Below are 19,544 nucleotides of genomic sequence, written 5' to 3'. Positions count from 1 at the left end.
AGGGGAATTGTCTCCAGTGAGATGTATTCCGGTTTGAGGTGGACAAGGGAGGTATGGCATGATCCAAGTGTAAAGTGAAATATAGCTGGAACTGTTCTTGCATGCCAAGGACACCTGAGGCAATCCCCAGTCAGGAATCACTCCCCTGGGTAAGAGTTCCCAGGGATGAAAAGGTTAAGTCCTCCAGAGCTTGGTTTCTGGTCTAGGCAGCATAAGATGACCTGCGAGTAAAGCAAAGTGTGGCTGCAGCCAGTCCAGACGTGGTAAGAAATCACATCTCAGTGGTTAGGACTCTGGCCCAAGAGAACTAGATTTGGAATCTAAAGGAGCCACTTCCCCACTCACTCAGGGTCTTAGTTTCCTCTTCTATAAAATGATGGTATTTGGACTAGGTGCATCTAAGCAACCTTTCAGCTTGGAATCTTAGGATACTAGAAATCTCACCACCCGTCAGCAAGGAACACGAGATGAGTGACAAATGCATGCCCCTTTCTACTTCGTAAGTCCATTTTCCATTTGGTGGAAAGATGATTGCCAGTCTCATCTCAGGAAACCTGGATTAGCATAAAGAACCCTGAACATGGAATTGGGAGACCCAGGTTCAAATTTCTGTTCTGACACTTACCAGCTATGAAACCACAAGAGAGTTACAACTTCCCTGAACACAATTAAAAAGTTTTTATATCTCCCTCAAAAGTTTGTCAGGAAGGTGCTTAAGAACTCTAAGACCCTAAAGAAATAGGGATTATTACTGTTTTCTCCTAGAAATGTAGGTGGAGCCAAACTTCACAGCCACAATCCATGTCTTTGACTTTCTTAGAGAAATTGGTCAGGTTTTGCTTACTCTGGATGCCAGCATCCTTTTCTCAGCTTTACGTGCTCACCAACAAGAAGTCTAAAGACAGAGGAGAGAATACTTGAGGTTCAATCCCCCAAGCCATTTCAGTTTCTTGGACTGTCTGTGCTGAGCTAGGTTGAGTCCCATAAAACATCCTGGCATCTTTTTCAAATATAGATTGGACTGGATAAATAATGAATTATGTTCCAACTTTTAAATTCTGTGAATTATAGTGGTGAAATTCTTTTGGTAACATTATGTTTTTAGTATTAGTGGGTTTTTTTTTTCCTGAGAAAATATGGGAAGTAGTTGGCCAAATGAAAAAAATATATACAAAAATTCAGTAAGAGAAGAACTCCTTGAAAGGCAGAATTGGCCACATGGAAAAAAAAAAAGATGTACAAAAATTCACTGAAGAAAGTAATTCCTTAAAAATTAGAATTGGACAAGTGGAAGCTGACTCCATGAGACATCAAGAAACAGTAAAACAAAATCAAAAGAATGGAAAAAATAGGAAATGTGAAATATCTCATTGAAAAAACAACTGGCCTAGAAAACAGATCCAGGAGAGATAAATTAGGAATTAATGAATTACCAGAAATCTGTGATAAAAAGAGACTAGACATCATCTTTCCAGAAATTATCAAGGAAAACTGCTCTGAAATTATAGAAACTGAGGGTAAAAATAGAAATTGAAAGAATTAACCAATCACCTCCTGAGATTCCAAAATGAAAACTCCCAGGAATATTATAGCCAACTTCCAGAGCTCCCAGATCAAGGAGAAAATACTGCAAGCAGCCAAAAAGAAACAATGCAAATATCATGGAGCCATAGTCAGAATAACACAAGTTTTAGCAGCTTCTACAGTGAGGGATTAGAGGGTTCAGAATATAATATTCTAGAGGGCAAAGGAGCTAGAATTACAATTAAGAATCACCTACCCAGCAAAACTATAATTTTTTTTTTTTTTGGTGAGGCAATTGGGGGTAAGTGACTTGCCCAGGGTCACACAGCTAGTAAGTGTCAAGTGTCTGAGACCGGATTTAAACTCAGGTCCTCCTGAATCCAAGGCCAGTGCTTTATCCACTGTGCCACCTAGCTGCCCCGGTATAATTTTTAAAGGGAGAAAATGGATATTTAATGAAATAGAGGACGCTCAAGCATTTCTGATGAAAAGACCAGAGCTGAATAGAAAATTTGATTTTGAAATACAAGGATCAAGAGAAACATAAAAGGGTAAACAGGAAAGAAAAATTATAAAAGGATTCAGTAAGGCTAAACTATTTATATGTGACAAGATACTTGTAATGCCAAAGAACTTTATCATTATTGGTGCAGTTAGAAGGAGTACACATTGAAGGCACAGGTATGAATCAAATATAATGGGATATCTAAAAAAAATTTAAGGGGGCAAGAAAGAGTAGTGCACTGGGAGAAGAAGAAAAGGAGAGGTAAAATGGGATTAATTATCTCATAAAAGAAGCACAAAAAAGCTTTTACAGTGGAGGGAAAGATGGGGGGTGAGGGGAGCACAGTGCTTGAATCTTACTCTCATCAGAATTGACTCAAAGAGGGGCAGCTAGGTGGCACAGTGGTAAAGCACTGGCCCTGGACTCAGGAGGACCTGGGTTCAAATCCAGCCTCAGACACTTGACACTTACTAGCTGTGTAACCCTGGGCAAGTCACTTAACCCCCATTGCCCCGCCAAAAAAAAAAAAAAAAAAGAATTGACTCAAAGAGGGAGTAACAGAAACACTTAGTTGGGTATAGAAATTTATCTTATCCTACAGGAAAGTAGGAGGGGAAGGGGATAAGAGAAGGGAGCAGGGTGCTGACAGAAGTGGGAGGCAGTAATCCAAAGCAAAACGCTTAAGGATGGTCGGGGGAAAGAAGAGAGAAAGTATGATAAATGGGGGGAAATAGGATGGAGGGAAACACACAGTAATCATAACTGAAAAAATTTTGCAGCAAGTTTTTCAGACAAAGGCTTCATTTCTCAAATATATAGAGAACTGAGTCAAATTTATAAAAATAAGATAAATGTTTAAAGGATATGAATAGCCAGTTTTCATATGACATAATCAAGATATTTATAGTCATGAAAAAAATGCTGTGAGTCACTAATTATTAGAGAAATGCAAATTAAAACAACTTGAGGTACCACTCTACACCTGTCAGATTGGTTGATACAACAGAAAAGGAAAATGACAAATGTTGGAGAAGATATAGGAAAAGTGGGACTACTAATAGTAGAGTTGTGAACTGATTCAACCATTCTGGAGAACAATTTGCAACTGTGCCCAAGGGGTTATAAAACCATACGCACCCTTTGATCCAGCAATGCTTCTACTAGGTCTGTATCCGATAGAGATAAAAAACAAGAAAGAAAAAGGACTTATATGAACAAAAATATTTATAGCTGCTCTTTTAGTGGTGGCAAAGAATTGGAAGTTGAGAGGATGCCCTTCAGTTGGGGAATGACTGAACAAGTTGGGGTATATGATTGTGATGGAGTACTGTTGTACTATAAGAAATGACGAGCAGAATGCTCTCAGAAAAACCTGGAAAGACTTATATGATCTGATGCAAAGTAAAATGAGCAGAACCAATATGATGATTAACTGTGCTTGACTTGGCTATTCTCAGCAATACAAAGGACTTATAGTAAAAATGCTATCCATCTCCAGAGAAGGAACTGATAGAGTCAAAGCAGATTGAAGCATAATTTTTTTAAATTTATTTTTCTTGGGTTTTTTGTTTGTGTTTTCTTTCACAACATGACTAATATGAAATGTGTTTTTCATGACTGTACATGTGTGACCTATATCAAATTTCTTGCCTTCTTGTTGAGGGGGAGAGGAGGGATGGTGGGAGATAATTTGGAACTCAAAATTTTAAAAATCAAACAATAAAATTGTTTTCACATGAAATTGTGAAAAATTAAATATTAATGTATTTTTTTAAATGAGTTAAGTAATTCAATACATGGCAGTCATTTTCATCATGATGTTAAATTGAAGTTCGAAGTCCATTAATATTTACTACACAGGGGTTTTTTTTTGTTTCTTTTTTGCCTTTAACTTTTTGGAGACAAAATTTAAAGAAATCCAGGATGCTAATGATGCGTTTTAAATCTTTACTAGGGTTACAGAGGAATTACATGTTTCATAATAGATCGTGATACAGAAGGACTTCAAATAGGGAAGAAAGAAAACAAATTAGGAATCAGAGCATCTCCTACCAGTTCATTGTTGTTTGATAATGTTAAGGTGGGTGTGAACCTATTTTCAATAAAACCATGTGAAAGTAGGCTTTGGTTAGACTTTATGTAAGGAATAATGAAAAAGAATTACTTCAGTAGTAAGATTTTATTATGTCAAATTATACGTATAAAGCTCTCGAATAATCTTTTCATTTAATCTGATCTTGAATGTATACTGCTTTAGAATTAAACCATGGGTTAGTAACTTTGGTCATAGCCTACAACTTAATATCCTCCTTATGAGATAGTTACCAGGTTTCCCAATTTTGCTTATAGTTGTAAAAATGCAATTATGAAGTTGATATTTTAAACTCAAATGCAGCGTGGCATTAAAAATCCATTGCAGCATTATCATAAAGGGCCATAAGATGGCGATGTTCTTCTATGAAAGTTTTACCATTTTCTCTATAAAATGCACTTAAAAGGAGTTAGGGTCTTCATTGAAAATGAAATAAATTTTTATATTCCCTATGCTCAGTTTTAAAAGGTAATGAATAAAATATTTTAGATTTATCTTGCCATGTTACATAAACCCCAAAATAAATGTTTTTTATTTATGTGGTCCTAAATTGATTTTTTTTTGTTATTGTTGATTAATGATCCTCAGAGGAAAAGATTCTCACTCTTGCTTTCTTACATATTCACTCTGATATTTAGTGTGTAATTAAATTTCAGCAAGAATTTCACCATTTATTATATACACGATAGTAATATAAAATATGAATTAAGAGGCAATGTATTCATCTTTATCTACAAGATCCAAAAGATATGGAGTAATACTCCCTCTTTACCTCACTTTTTATTTAACAATCCTGGGTTAGAGACTTTACAGATAGTCTAATTCAAACTTTTCATTTTACACATGAGGAAACTAAGACCCAGAGAGGGGATAAATCCAATGCCCACTACAGTGTATTGGATTGCTCTCATAGGGCAAATGCATTTGTATTTTCAAGTTAGAATATTAAAAGTATATGTTGTATGTCTTGAGAAAATAAAATTTAAAATAGTGTAATATTTTTACTGTTCAGGTACCAGAAGCTAATATCCTAGGACAGCTTGGCCAAGGGTACAAATATGCCATTGGAATGCTTAATGAAGGGAGAATAGGAATTGCTGCACAGGTGAGTACTACCTTCGGATGTTAAAACTTAGATCATTTGCATTCCAATCAGTGAAGCTAGGGCAGTTAGGAAAGCTTTAAGACCAGAACTATTGTCAGGTCAAACCTCTAGAAAAGCTTGTTACCACTAGATGTCACACTTCCTTTACATAATAGAAAGAAAATGGCTACTTAAAGAGAATCTCTTTAAATTAAGGGCAAGAAAGCAGAAATATCCAGAAGGGAAAAAAACAAATTCTTGACTCAGTACTTTTATTTTTTTCTACATTTTAAGAGCACCAAAATAATAACTAATATCTATGTCAGCACTTCTAAAATGTATCTTAAAATTAAATGTGGTTTAAGAAAACAACTTTTCAACACATAAAATTCTTACTAAAAATCTTTAAAAAAAAAGAAGTTGGAAGGTAAGGTATCAATAATATCAACTATGCTAAGGTATGGTGCTCAATAGTACTAGTCCTTTGGGACCTTCGAGCTACTTTGTTTAGCAAGAACATGTTAAACCTATTATTTTATATGGGCATATAAAATAAAATTATCAGAATTAAATAAGCATGTGAAATATGCTATTTAAAAGTCGATCAGATTTTCCCCTAAGAATTCTTTTCTTTTCGGTCGACCTATATGTCTTCAGTGTAAAAAGAGTTATTTCAATAGTTCTTCAATATAAAGAATTCCCTCCTTGCAGAATACCAGGCAGCTGTTCTGCTATTTATAATCTTAGACATTTGTCTGAGACACTGAGGGGTTAAGTGCCTCAAGGTCACACAGCCAAAATATGCCAGAAGTAAGACTTGAAGCCAGGCTTGTCTGACTCTGAGGCAGGTTCTCTATATCCTACCCCATGATACTACTCAAAAATTCCTGTTGTGACTACATTTTATAGAAGATGGCTATTTTTCTCAGTTAAGTAAATGAATCTTCCACTGATATTCTGTTCCAGCATCCTATTCTGTTTTTATAAAATCTTAGCAAAATAATTTTTTTAAACCAATTGTTTTTACCAGTGAGGTCAGAGGAGCCACCACATTTGTACCCTAACAGTGCCTGATGTGCTTCATAAGGAAGGGCACATAAAACCAAAGAAAACAAAAATGAGAAAAAAAGCTGAACTAGAGTAAATATATACAGAGGAGATTTATGTTTCAGGCAACACTATCTTGGGGGTATTGAGTTATTGATTCTCAAAGCATTTGAATGAAGGGAATATTCCTAAGATAGAGAAAAATATTAGACATCACCAGGATCAAAAGTAATGCCTATTTGCCTTGTTTTTCATCTTTACCAAATTTTAGGAGAATAATTTACATACAAATCAAGAGCATCCTTGAAGGCATGAGAAGGGAAGAAGTAGGATTTTGCAAATAATGTTCTAAGCAGATTGAATCTTTTTACAGAGTTGACTGAAGAATACAATATGCCATTAGGCTTATTTGTTGAATATAGAATATATTTAATTCAGTAGAATAGAATGGCACCTCAAAAGCTCTCCTACATAGAGGTGACTTCATACATATTTCAGAATCAGACATAATTAGTTAATAAGCAGACATTTATTAGTGCCTGCTTTGTGCCAAGCATTGCATGAGGTACTAGGAATGCCAGTGCTAAAGTGAAACCATCTTTGTCCTCAAATGGCTTATTTTCCAATGGGGGAGACAGTATGTACATATATCAGAATATATAAAATGTATGCAAAATAAATATAAGATGGTTTTAGGATGGAGGGTACAGGCATCTGTGAGATCATGTAAAGGGTGGCACTTGAGCTGAATATCGAAAGAAACCAGGAATTCTGGGAGGTCTGGGAATGAGCCAGTCAGCCAAAAGGCACAGGAGTAAGAGATAGAATGTCTTCTCTACAGAATTGCAAATAATATAATAGATTATGTAATCTAGACTGAAGTGTGTATGGAAGGGAGGACAGAGAGAAGGGGTCCAGGTTATGAGGCACTTTAATTGCCAAAAGGAGATTATATTTGATCCTAGGAAAATAAATGAGCCCCTAGAATTCCTTGAAAAATGTAACAGCGGAGAGAACTTTGAAACAGTATGGTACAGAGAAAAGAAGGCTAGATTTGCAGTTGGATGGTCTGGGTTCAAATTCTAGCTCTGCTACTCCCCATATATGACTGAGCAAATCATCTAACTTCTCTTGGTCCTAGTCTTCTCATCTGTAAAACAAGGAGTTTGAACTAGATGAACTTCAAGGTCCCTTCTGACTCTAACTCTGTGATCCTTTTATGACCTATGAATATAGGTAGCAAGTGAAATCTAAAACAGGAAGATATATGCTTCCCAGGGGTGTTTTTCACTGTCATTTTGGATGTCTTTTCCTTTCAGAAGCATCTCAAGCACCATCTTCTCCACAAACCCTTTCCTTTCCTCCCTAAAATGCTAGTGCCCTCCCTCCCAAAATACTTTGTATTTAATTACTTTTAATATAGTTGTCTTTATAAACTTTATATTTATGCTAGGTGTATATATTTAAAGGTGTTTGTCTCCCTCATTAGGAATGCTTTCATTCTTTGTACTTATATCCACAGTACCTAGCAAACAGTAAATTGGTTGATAATCAAATGGAAGAGTTGATTGTTTTCAGATGGTGAATTCCTTCAGATGTCCCTGTTTGTTAATGACACAGTCCTGATTATATCAAGTCCCAGAAAATTGTCTACTTTGCTAAATGAGATTCATAATTACTTTTAAAAGTTAGGCCTAATTATCCAAAAAAGAAAAATCAGACAAATAAAGAATATCTGTTTTTCATACTATGGTAGAGATTTCCCCTTAGAATATACACTATCATCAATACAGAGACGAAAAATGGACAGTTAGGTCAAGAATTGAAAATTGTATTTTGGGGAGATTGCTGAATTATTTTAATTATCACAAACTTCTTACTGAAACAAAGCCCATCCTCTTAACATACATACTTTTGTGGTGCTGCTATATCAAGGATCACCTGAAGGCACACTCACGATATGTGCCTAGTTTGAAGAGACTGTAAACACATTGAAAACAAGGAATTTTGCAGTTATAATGTAAAGGCTATCATCAAATTAGCATCTGACTAGAATAAAGTGGGCTGGTCAAATAACAAAGGAAGAGTAACTGATGTTAACTCATAACTTGATGTGCACCATTGGTTTCTATGTAACAACAGAACAAGAGGAGCAATTAGGGGCATCCCTACAGCAGATTATAAGAAAACATGGCCAAGATTCCTACAGGATGGGGTAGCATATGAGAATTGCTTGATATCTGATCATTAGAGGAAATAACCACATCAGTAAGATCACAGATTCATTGAAATCCAAAAATATATGTATCTTGTAATTTGTGAATCACCTTTATAGAACTGATGGTTCCCCCTTTTAACTTATGCTTTTTAACTTCTGCTACCCAAGTAGCTAAGCTAGTTTTAGATAAAACATAACCAGTGTTCCCAGAAGGCAACATATAATAGGCTTCTGTATGATATTGGCTTTTCTATCCTTTTTAAAGTTTATCTGTGATTAAACTTTGTCAGATATGGCATTAAAAACTGTAGCATTGGATCTCATTGTTCCCAGGCATATAAATAATATAGATGTTCTGGCAATAAAATACACTGCCTTGGCTTTATTCTAATTACTCTAAGTTACTCTTATAACCTAATTAAAAGTTAAGGTCAGGTAGTTATTATATCTTTGTTAATGCTTTGGATACCTTTTAGCAAGGGAAAAATGTGTCACAGAATGATCAGAAACACCAATCCTTGAAACTCTAAATGTAGAGTATTTTGCTTTGCAACATTTACAATAAAAGAATTTTTATATCAATAAAATTACCATTTATTTCTACACAAACTTTAATAATAAAAGTGTGAAATAACCATGTTGTCTCACTGACAGTGCTTCAGTGTGGTATGCTTTGTCATTATTTGTATTTTACCTTGGGAAGCAAGAGGTTAAAGGAAAACAAAGGAATGCTAATGAAACATTGATGAGTTTGAGGGTAGTTCTACCAAAAAGCTTTGTTAACTCTTATTTTTTCCCTTTAAAAAAGTAGACAACTCAAAATTGATGGTATAATTTGTATAATAATTTAATGGAGCTCACAGATTTAGAGCCAAAAGGGACCTTTGGGTCCAGTTTAAATTCATCACTGATGAGGAAACAGGCCCTGATAGGTCACTCAGCAGTATATGGCAGAGATGAGATATGAACTCGGGTCTTCTGACTCTACATCTCTTACGCTTCTATGCCATTCTTCCTCTTTTGCATACACAAAGTAGAATTTTGTAACAATTTCATTTGCTCAGCACTTGGAGAGAGTTTGGGGAAAAAACAGGTTTAAAATTCTGGCACATTTTTATTCACCAAAGCTTCAGTGAATTAGAGGTGACTAGTGCTTTTACCGTATATATTATATGTTCTAAAGACCCTTTTGCCAAAGCTTTAATAATCCTATTAATCATAATCACATATAATTCGAAAGAGAAATTAAAGACAGACTGGGTACAAAGACAGAACATTGAGAAGTCACCTCCCAAGTGAGCATTTGAAGGATATTGAGAGGAGACTCCAGAAACCTCCTTTGACCAATCTGAATGAGACATTTGGGGGAACAGAAAATTGGAAATTAAGAAGGTTTATTATAAAGTACTTTGATGCTCTACTTTGTAGAGAGAGTTACTTCCCTGTACATAGTTAAATATGTCTAAAATAATATTTTATGCACTCATTGGGGTTTTGGATAGGCCCATATTATAATCTGTTTTATATCATTGGTATTTTTAAAAACAACCCCCAGACCCCAATAGCTATTGTTGTTCCCCAGAATAACTTTTATCTCTGCCAAGAAAAAGACCCTATCACTGTATATAAATTAAAATATGAGCATGTAAGCCAATCCAACCTTTCTTTGTCATTTTCAGATGTTAGGACTGGCACAAGGATGTTTTGACCACACCATTCCATATCTTAAAGAAAGAATGCAGTTTGGTGAAAGGATATTTTCTTTTCAGGTAAAAATTATAATGATCATTTAACCCTAATCATTTATTTTGTGTTATCAGAGAAATCTTCATAAATTTTTAAAGGGTCTGAGTGGGGCAGCTGTAAGGGTATTACAAATCAGAAGTTCCTTACTCAAATGGAAACTGTATGAGGGTGGGAAATATGATTTATCTAAAAATTTATATTTTAGTCATTGTCTACCACAATGTTCTTTTCCCCCTTTTAAAATTCTATTTTATTTTCAGTTCCAACATCTCCCTTTCCTTTTACATCCTCCACCCATATGAGATGGCATAAAGAAAAAAATAGAGTAGTCATTCAAAAATTCTCCCATTGCCCATGTCCAAAAAGAGAGAGAGAGAGAGAGAGAGAGAGAGAGAGAGAAGGGAAATGACATTCTATGATCTATGTGCCGAGTCCATCATTTCTCTATCTAGAGGTGGATCCCATGTTTTATCATGAGTTTTTTGAAATTGTGGTTAGAATTCAGAATTGATTGTCCTTACAATATAATTGTTATCATCTAAGTTATCCTTCTGGTTATGTTCACTTCACTCTGCATCAGTTCATACAAGTCTTCCTGGGTTTTTTTGAAACCATCCCCTTCATTTTTTCCTATAGCACAATAGTATTTCATCCCATTCATGTATCGTAATTTGTTTAGTCATTGCCCAGTTGATAGGCATCCCCTTAGTTTCTAGTTCTTTGCTACTACAAAAGGAGTGGTTGCTGTGTGACCCTGGGCAAGTTGCTTAACCCCAATTGCCTCACTAAAAAAAAAAAAAAAAGGAGTGGTTATAAATATTTTTCTGCCTATGAGTCCTTTTCTTCTTTCTTTGATCTCTTTAGGACATAGGCCTGATTTCGCTGGTCAAAAGAAATGCAGAGTTTTGTAGCTTTTGGGGCATGGTTCCAAATTGCTTTCTGCAATAGTTAGACCTGTTCAGCTACACCAACAGTTCATTAAAGAATTATTTTCTTGTAGCTCTTCTAGCAGTTGTCATTTCCCTTTTTTGTGAACTTAACCAATGTGATAAGTATATCATAATGTTCTTTAAAGAGTAAGCATTTAATAAATATTATTTGCACAAATGGATAAAAGTATGCCCCTTTAACAAGGAATGAGTCATGGGGCAGCTAGGTGGCGCAGTGGATAGAGCACCAGCCCTGGATTCAGGAACTCAGGAAGACCTGAGTTCAAATCCAGCCTCAGACACTTAACACTTACTAGCTGTGTGACCCTGGGCAAGTCACTTAACCCCAATTGCCTCACTAAAAAATAAATAAATAAATAAAATTAAAAAAAAAACAAAACAAGGAATGAGTCATGCGCATATCCATGTGATTCCTTGGCATTTGTCTTGGGACAGAGCAACAGTCCTTAAAGAACCTTTCAGTGGGTCTTTATAAGATATGAATCCCCAAAATAGATAATTGATATATTGTCTTACATTTATAAGATACTGCCCTACTTTCAACAACACTTCAAGACAGGTAACCTAAGCATTATTGTCTCCATTTTACATATGAGGAAACTGAAGCTCAGAACGGTTCAATGATTTGCCTAGTTTCACACATCTAGTAAGAGCTAGAGTTAGAATTCAAACCCAAGGTCACAAACCTAGGACTGTCTTCCACCATACCATGACTGTGCTTGAAAGATATATGGTGAAAAAAAAGAAAGATATATAGTACATTGTATCTGTCAAAGTGCTTTCAAAACATCAGTAACCTTATTAGATTCTCTCAGCAACATCATGAGATATTAGAGCCAATGTCCCTTTTTACTGTTTGCAAAATAGAGAATTCTTGACTTTTTTGTTCTTGCACAGCTCTTTAGTACAGAGCCAGACTTAAAACTCTTGGTGTCCACTGTTCTTTTCATTGGAATACACTGTTTCCACAGAGCCATTGGTGTCATATCCTAGATTACTAAATAAGGGAAGAGTGTGAAGCAGGGTTCTTTTCTCCTTTACACTATAGAAATGAGGTGTTTCTTTGTGGTAGGGAGAATCAATCAAACTCAGCCATCCTTAAAGTGGTGTAATACTTTACGAAAATAATCATAATTCTTTAAAACATTTTATTTAGGTAAAACTGCTGATATACTAATAGATTTTTAAAAATTAAAAAACCAGTTTTTGAAAAAAAATTTTAGGATTATTTTGGAGGATTTTAAGTTTTCAGTGAGGTTGTAAAACAAGATTGCTTTTTTTTTTACTACTATTTTTTATTCATCTGTAACTGTTCTTACATTTTATATGAAATTGTAATTCATCATTGAATGAGGCTCTAATCTTGTAAATACCCAATGCTTCTGTGTTTTTCACGTATGTCACTTTCAGGGCTAACTCTCTTCCCCCACTCTCTGTCTGGTTAGGGAAAGCTAGCTCCTAGTTGAAAGGATAATTATGTCATTCAGTTCAGGTATCAGAAATCTTCCAGTTTTTAATAAATATTTCTGGCTAATATTTCCAAGGATTTATTTTTTCCTGTAATTGTTTATGATTCAGCTTTCATAGTGAAGTTTTCAAAAATTTTCATGCAGATTGTGAATTCTTCGAAGTGTAGTATGAAAAACAAAATAGCTTCTACTGAATCCTACCATCTTGGGAAGAAAACTGTTGTTGTTCATTTATATTGCTTCATAGTGATACTTCATTGTTAACTTGCAGAGAATAATGAATGCTTAAAAATGTTTTTAGCACTCTTGTATTTTCAATTTTTTTGGTGCTTTGGGAAATTTCAGAATCAAGTTTTATTTTCCAAATAATAAAATGAATGAGTATAACAAAATTTTGGCTTTATTAGAATTTACCATTGACTCATTTTATAAAGATTAGAAATTATAATTAGGTTTTTAAAAGTCAGTTTTTAATCTTACTTCATACTTTCTTATATTTTATTATCTTGAATATTTATTGTGAAGAATTATATGAACTTTGAAATGCTCCAAGAAAAGAGGATTTTAACAATGTATATGGTATCATATTTCATTTTAGAATGTAGATTAAGCAGTATTTAAAAAGTAATGCACATGAATTTCCTTTTGCTACACTCTGAGTCTGGCAGTTTTCCCTAGCAAGGCATTCCTTTAAGGATGAGAGATGTTCTTGCAAACTACAATTATAACTTTAATGCTGGGTCTGAATATTGTAGGGAATTCAACATCAAATAGCTCAAGTGGCCACGCAGCTCGAGGCGGCAAGATTGCTGACATACAATGCTGCCAGACTTTCAGAAACTGGAAAACCATTTGTAAAAGAAGCTTCCATGGCAAAATATTTTGCATCAGAGGTAAGAATAGAAGCCTGTGCCCAAATAGTTTTTTGCATTGTGTATGTAACTGGTTTATAAAGACTTTTACCCATCATTACTAAGTAGATCTACTGACATAGATAGACTGTCCTTTGGAATTGAATAAATGAAGATGTGATTAGGACATTTTGATATTTTTGAGGGCATAGAGTTTCCATTTAGTGAGTTGCCTCTTGCAGGATCCTTAAATTGAAACTGAATAGCCTGATAGAATGAACACTTCAGTTACAAGTCAGTTTAGGTACTTATTAATGGTGAGGCCAAGTTCAAAGTTTTCAGTTTGGCAATATGTATAAAAGTGAAATACCATAGAGAATTTTATATTTAGTATCTAAGTACCATAAACCACACAATGAGGAGAGCAACAAAGAAACAATTTCTCTTGGTCTCCTGGTATTGAATGCTAATGATGTTCAAAGGGAAAAAAAGATCCTTTGTTCTGATATATGTCACAAATGAGACACTTAACTCATGAGGCCTTTTTCGGGGGCTTAGAGAACTACATAGTTATTATTTTAACAGCCAGTCCTGGAAGTTTGTCCAGTAGTCAAGTGCAGAAAATGAACTAATTTTAGCCTGGTTAGCTGAAGGAAAGATGAGTTTTGTGGAATCTAAGAAATATTGTAGAACTGGCAAGACACTTTAAGGGAGTTGGGAGACAGAAATCAAATGATACTCTATTTTAAAATCATCCTTTTCAACTAAAATTTGTGGTGATTATTTTTTTTAAGTTTTTCATAGTAAAAATGTTTAATTCCAGTGAATGAGATGGTGTAGCAAATTATTATATTTTAATTTTTTGCTAGGTTGCTGGACTGACAACTAGTAAGTGCATAGAATGGATGGGTGGAGTAGGGTATACCAAAGATTTTCCAATGGAAAAATACTTCAGAGATTCAAAGATTGGTAAGTAGGCCTATTTTATGTTCTTAATTAGTCAAAAGAAGTAACCTTCTACTCATGTCTGAGAACTAATTAGGATTTTTCCCCCTTCCTATTCCTTTAAAAAATTCACATTAATTTTAAAGCACCAACATGCCATTAAAAATGTATCACTAGCACTTAGATTCTTAAGGTAGCATACATATTGTTATTAACAGCTTAAACATTAAACCCAAGTTAATGCCAAGTAGAAGTTCTAATATTATCTTAATTTCTTTGCATTTCTTTAATGATTGGTATGGCTTAATTTAATTGTTTGTATATCACTATAGCTTTAGAAGCTAGTTGTCTAATGGAGCCTGACCAGTTCTTTACTTCTCCCTGCTAATTAAAACAAGTAAAATTCCAGTGACTTCATAGTGACGTATTCCATAATAATAAAGCCAAGTCGTATTTATATTTTAATACTTCATTGAATCTTCTGTCTCATCCATATGTGTTCCTTCCATTGATAAAGATGGCAACCCATTCATATTTCTTCATCCAGTACAATTATTGTCTTTGACTTCCTACATATCCCCCACAGAATATCTGTCCAATGTTCTGAGGGCCTTCCTCTAGGTTTCTACATTTTCTCTGTAATTTAGAAGATGGAAACTTACAGTTCCTGATGTTGACTCTAAAAATCTTCTTGCCAAATAGAGAGAAGTGTTTCATGTTGGAAATTAGTAAAATTCAACAATAAGAGGATGCATTAAGAAGGAATTGGCAGGTTGCCTGAATTAGTTTTTTTTCTACATTTTTTAATCCTTCCATCATTATTTTCTTTACTTTGTTTGAGCCAGTTCTCATACTGAAGTAGTCCCTCTTATGCCTTAGAGAAATGTCATAGCAAAATGGGATCCTTCCTTTGCCATGCACAGTTCTCTATTTGACAATGAAATTGATATTTGAAATCAATTTTGCATTATTTATCCATAACTAGTCTTTATCAGCTTATGACTTTTGTTAATAAAAATTTGATTTTTGCCATCAGTAGAACAATTTTTCTACAGGTTTGTTTTCAGTAGACAGAATTAACTAAAAGATAACCATAAAGGCTTTATGTTTTTCTTTCTTTCATTGATTTTCAGTAGTAGGGCCTTAAATTGGCAAGTAAAGCTTTCTACAGAAAATTTGATTAACACTCTTGACACCATATGTTTACTTCTTCTTGTTTCCATTTCTCCCTTCTGCTCTGCCCTGTGTTTTAGGTACGATATATGAAGGAACATCAAATATCCAGTTAAATACCATAGCAAAATTTTTAGATCAAGAATACTGAGGGTCACAAGAACATGACGACTATTACTGCAGCCACCTAGGTAAAATATAAATTGAGTGCCTTATATGGAAACAGTAGAATACTTTCAAGATGGAATAGTATTCTGCACTATTTACCTTCTTTTGGAATAAATTAGGTATCTCTGCCTCTTGTATGTCATTAGTGATTCAAAGCTAGTAACTCCTTCATGGTGTACAAGTTTCCTTTTTCCTGCCATCTGGAAAAATTAAAATATTTCTTTTGAGTTAATTATTACAAAAATTGTCATTTCAACTTCATTTTTAAAATCTCCCATATTTCTAATACAGATCAGAGAAATTGGTATCAGTGTAGGTTATTTGTATTTAATACCTTTGCAGATTCACCAGTGCCTAGTATAATGCATTGCATATATCTATTTTGCACATGTTTGTTGAAATATTGAATGTTGGTAAATTCAGAATTTGATAGAAATTCATTAAGAAAAGCTAAAACAGTCATTTTACATGTCAAAGAATTTGTGTAGTATAATAGTACGTCAGGTAAAGGAATTGTTTAATTTGCATTTAATTGTTTTAATTAGACTGTTGAGTTCATTTCAAAATTTTAGTCTTATCATTTTAGCAGATTGTTTAAAAATAAATTTCAGCAATTAAAAAAATAAGTTTCAACATCACAGTTAAGAAACTTTTAAAAATATTTTTTAAATCATTTACTTTTGTAAAATTAAAGATTTCCATCAGGCACCGTTTTTTAGTAGTTACAGTATCTTCTGAATCTAAAGTGTGTATTGTTAACCCGAATTAATATATTGAGCCTTATTATGGAAAAAAATCCAAAATTGTGTTTTTTTAAAGAAAGCAAATGTTTTGAATCAAGTCCATGGTGAAATATGAATTGTTTTACTATTTATTTTGAAAGGATTATGATGCAAATCAGAGAACTTTGACATTTGGTATACAGGTACATTTTCAAAATAACTTTTCTAATGCAAATAATAGTTAAGCATTTGAAATATACAAATACAACCTGAAGGGAGGAACCATCTTTGACTAATAGAGTGAGAAATAAAGAAAAATTTACAATGTAGTTCACAAAAGATAGCATAATAAGTTAGTGATAAAAGTCCCAACATTCATTCCTTCAGAGCAATAAGTCAGAACAACCTGATAAAGAAGGCAAGAGATTTATGAAATTTCCTAAAGGGAGTTTTTGACATCTTGAACTTCTTTGATTTTTGTAAGAGACAAAACTTGCCAATATAGGAATGGGAAGAGCTTAAAGAATTTCAGCACTACCAGAGATAAAATGGCAAACTTGATCAGTTATTCAATAAAGGAGTTCCATTTTGAGAGTCTAACTCCCAACTCAATAGCTTTGTCTACTCCTTCAATATATACCTGCAGCCTTTAAATATGAATGCTCTTTGGAAATCTAGGACACCACAAGAGAACTATTTAAGAGGATTTTCTCATTCTCCTTACCTACGTGACATTTTTTGGTTATAGTTGATGTGTGGATCTGCTAATTTTGTTAATAAATCATCATGATCATGTAACTTTTTTTCCAGAAGAGGGAGCACCAAGGGGGCTTTTCAAGGGTGTTGGTTTTTCCTTGCATCCAGAAATGTAAGAGGGACTTGCTGCACTTCCATTGTTCCTTTTTTTCCTTCTTAGCTATTCATTTTGGACTTCTGAAGCCCATAGTGAATTGATAGAGGACAGTTCGTTGTCCCCTTCAAACACAATCATTGCACTTTAATTTACCAGTTAAGGTGCTAGAGGAATCAAAAGAGGGCTGTTAATAGTGCCAAAGAATGATATACACAATCATGTCAGCCCTTGCTGGTCTGGAGAGGAAAGGATTGATGCCCAAAAGTAATGTTTTCAGTCTCCTTAATCCTCGGATTGGTGACTTTAGAGATTTGTTTTAGAATACAGGAAATTAATTGATGTCAGAACTATTATTCTTACCATTATGTAGCTTGTGGCATGTTATTGGTATTACATTGAGCTTAACTGATAAGGAATTAATCTAGTTCCTATCAGAAGTAGATAGATACAATGTGTATTTAGCACTTACTATGTGCCAGACAGCATGCTAAGTATTAAGAATATGCTAATTCAGCATTATTTTGACTTACATATCCTTATGTTTGCCAAAGCCATTAGTCATTGCGGAAATCTGGGCTACTAGACCTATGTCAGAAATGAGTATTACTATGTATTATCATGTGGAAATGTGATTACAATATCTTTTAATAAATATTGGCATTGAATTCATAGATGAATTTTGTTTTCTAATGGATACCTATCTATGGTATGTTATAAATCACTACTTTATAGAAAATGGGAAAATCAAGGACTAAATATCTTAAGGTTTCAGTGATAAATGCAGAATTGTTCATTATTGCCCATGTTAGTGACTTTCGGGGAAAAAAACAGTGATCCCTGCTCTTTTGTTGTTGTTTAGTAATGACTAATAATTGATTTAAGTACCTATGAGAAAGTCTTCATTTACTGTCATTTACTGTCAATTTTTCAGATAAGATTCTTAGTAGTGGTTATAATTTTATATTCTGAGTCCCCAAGCAAAACCATTAGGAAAAATCTTTTTATCCCTTTTATTAGTTTCAAACTAATAAAAGAAAAGTCTTTTTGTTTGCAGTGCAGTTAATACACATATCCATCCTTTACAGAGTTATTTTCAGAAAGCTGTTTTGTTTTGGATCATATAGGTGATTCTGGATTTTGTTAATGTAGGGAATTCCCTCTATGAATGGAGATCAGACACCAAATGAGCTGCAACTTATAGTCTTCAGAGAGCTACCTGGGGCACTCACTGAAAGGTAAATTGACTTGTCGGGGGTCCCACAGGCAGCATTGAGTCAGAGGTCGTACTTGAAGCCAAGTTTTCCTGATTCCCAGCTGGCTTTTTATCCACTAAACTTTGCTGCCTCTCTAGCATACTGTTTTATATTTATTGCTTAATAGTTTACCCTTTTTCCTAAATTATATTGGGACCTTCTTTTTTCCTATGTCATTATCTCAGTTGTCCCTTCATTTGCCATGTCATTTTATTTTCAGGCTAGTCTGGCCATGGAACTAGGCAGTTATCTACTTGTTATACTATGAGGAGACAGATTTGAACACTTACTTTGTTCAAGGCCTTCAAGTCAAAAATAAAATGGCCCTTGTCCTTAAGTAATTTTCCCCTGGGGAGGAGACAGCATATACAAAAAGAAATAGTAAAGAAAGTTGGAGTGTGTGTGGGAGGGAGGGAAGGAGGGGGAGAGAGAGAGAGAGAGAGAGAGAGAGAGAGAGAGAGAGAGAGAGAGAGATGGGGAAAGACAGTGGCCTTTGTTGATGGTCGCTGAGGTAAGCCTTGGAGAAAGAGAAATATATTGGGGGGGGGGGGCGGCATTCCAGGTATGAGGAAGGACTGATGCTAATGTGTAGAGGCAGAGATGATGGTGATAGGAGTTGGGGAAGCCCTAACTGTAAGTTCCATAGACTAGAATAGTCACAAACTGGACTTAAGTCACATATGACACCAGCTCAGGAGTTATTTCTCCACCTGAAGGCACACTCAGAAGACATCCTACACAGGTATTAGGATCATTTGGCAGACGTGGTATCAGAGGCCCTAAGTCCCATTCTTTTTATATGTAGGAAAGGAATGAATGCCTTTGGCCATAATATCTTTCTCTTTTAATTCCTGCTTTCTGATTTAATAGTGAATCTATGATCTCATCCATGTGGGTACTTCCTCTTTCAATGCAGATTATACTGTCCATACCTGCCCTTTCTA

At 34.5% G+C, this 19,544-nt stretch overlaps 1 protein-coding gene across 1 annotated transcript in view; it reads left to right on the top strand.

Annotated features, from left to right (window-relative positions):
* ACADSB (acyl-CoA dehydrogenase short/branched chain) overlaps positions 1–18,016 on the top strand; it is a 53,080-nt gene extending 35,064 nt beyond the window's left edge. Inside the window, 6 exon segments of the mRNA XM_043985567.1 lie at positions 3,984–4,109; positions 5,134–5,226; positions 10,150–10,239; positions 13,391–13,528; positions 14,356–14,455; positions 15,685–18,016. Coding sequence (XP_043841502.1) covers positions 3,984–4,109; positions 5,134–5,226; positions 10,150–10,239; positions 13,391–13,528; positions 14,356–14,455; positions 15,685–15,755 — 618 coding nt within the window. The 3' untranslated portion in view covers positions 15,756–18,016.
* The last annotated feature ends 1,528 nt before the right edge of the window (positions 18,017–19,544 follow it).

The sequence above is a fragment of the Dromiciops gliroides genome, chromosome 2, assembly GCF_019393635.1.
Source record: "Dromiciops gliroides isolate mDroGli1 chromosome 2, mDroGli1.pri, whole genome shotgun sequence".
Classification (NCBI taxonomy): domain Eukaryota; kingdom Metazoa; phylum Chordata; class Mammalia; order Microbiotheria; family Microbiotheriidae; genus Dromiciops; species Dromiciops gliroides.
This window is presented reverse-complemented; position numbering and strand designations above follow the sequence as displayed.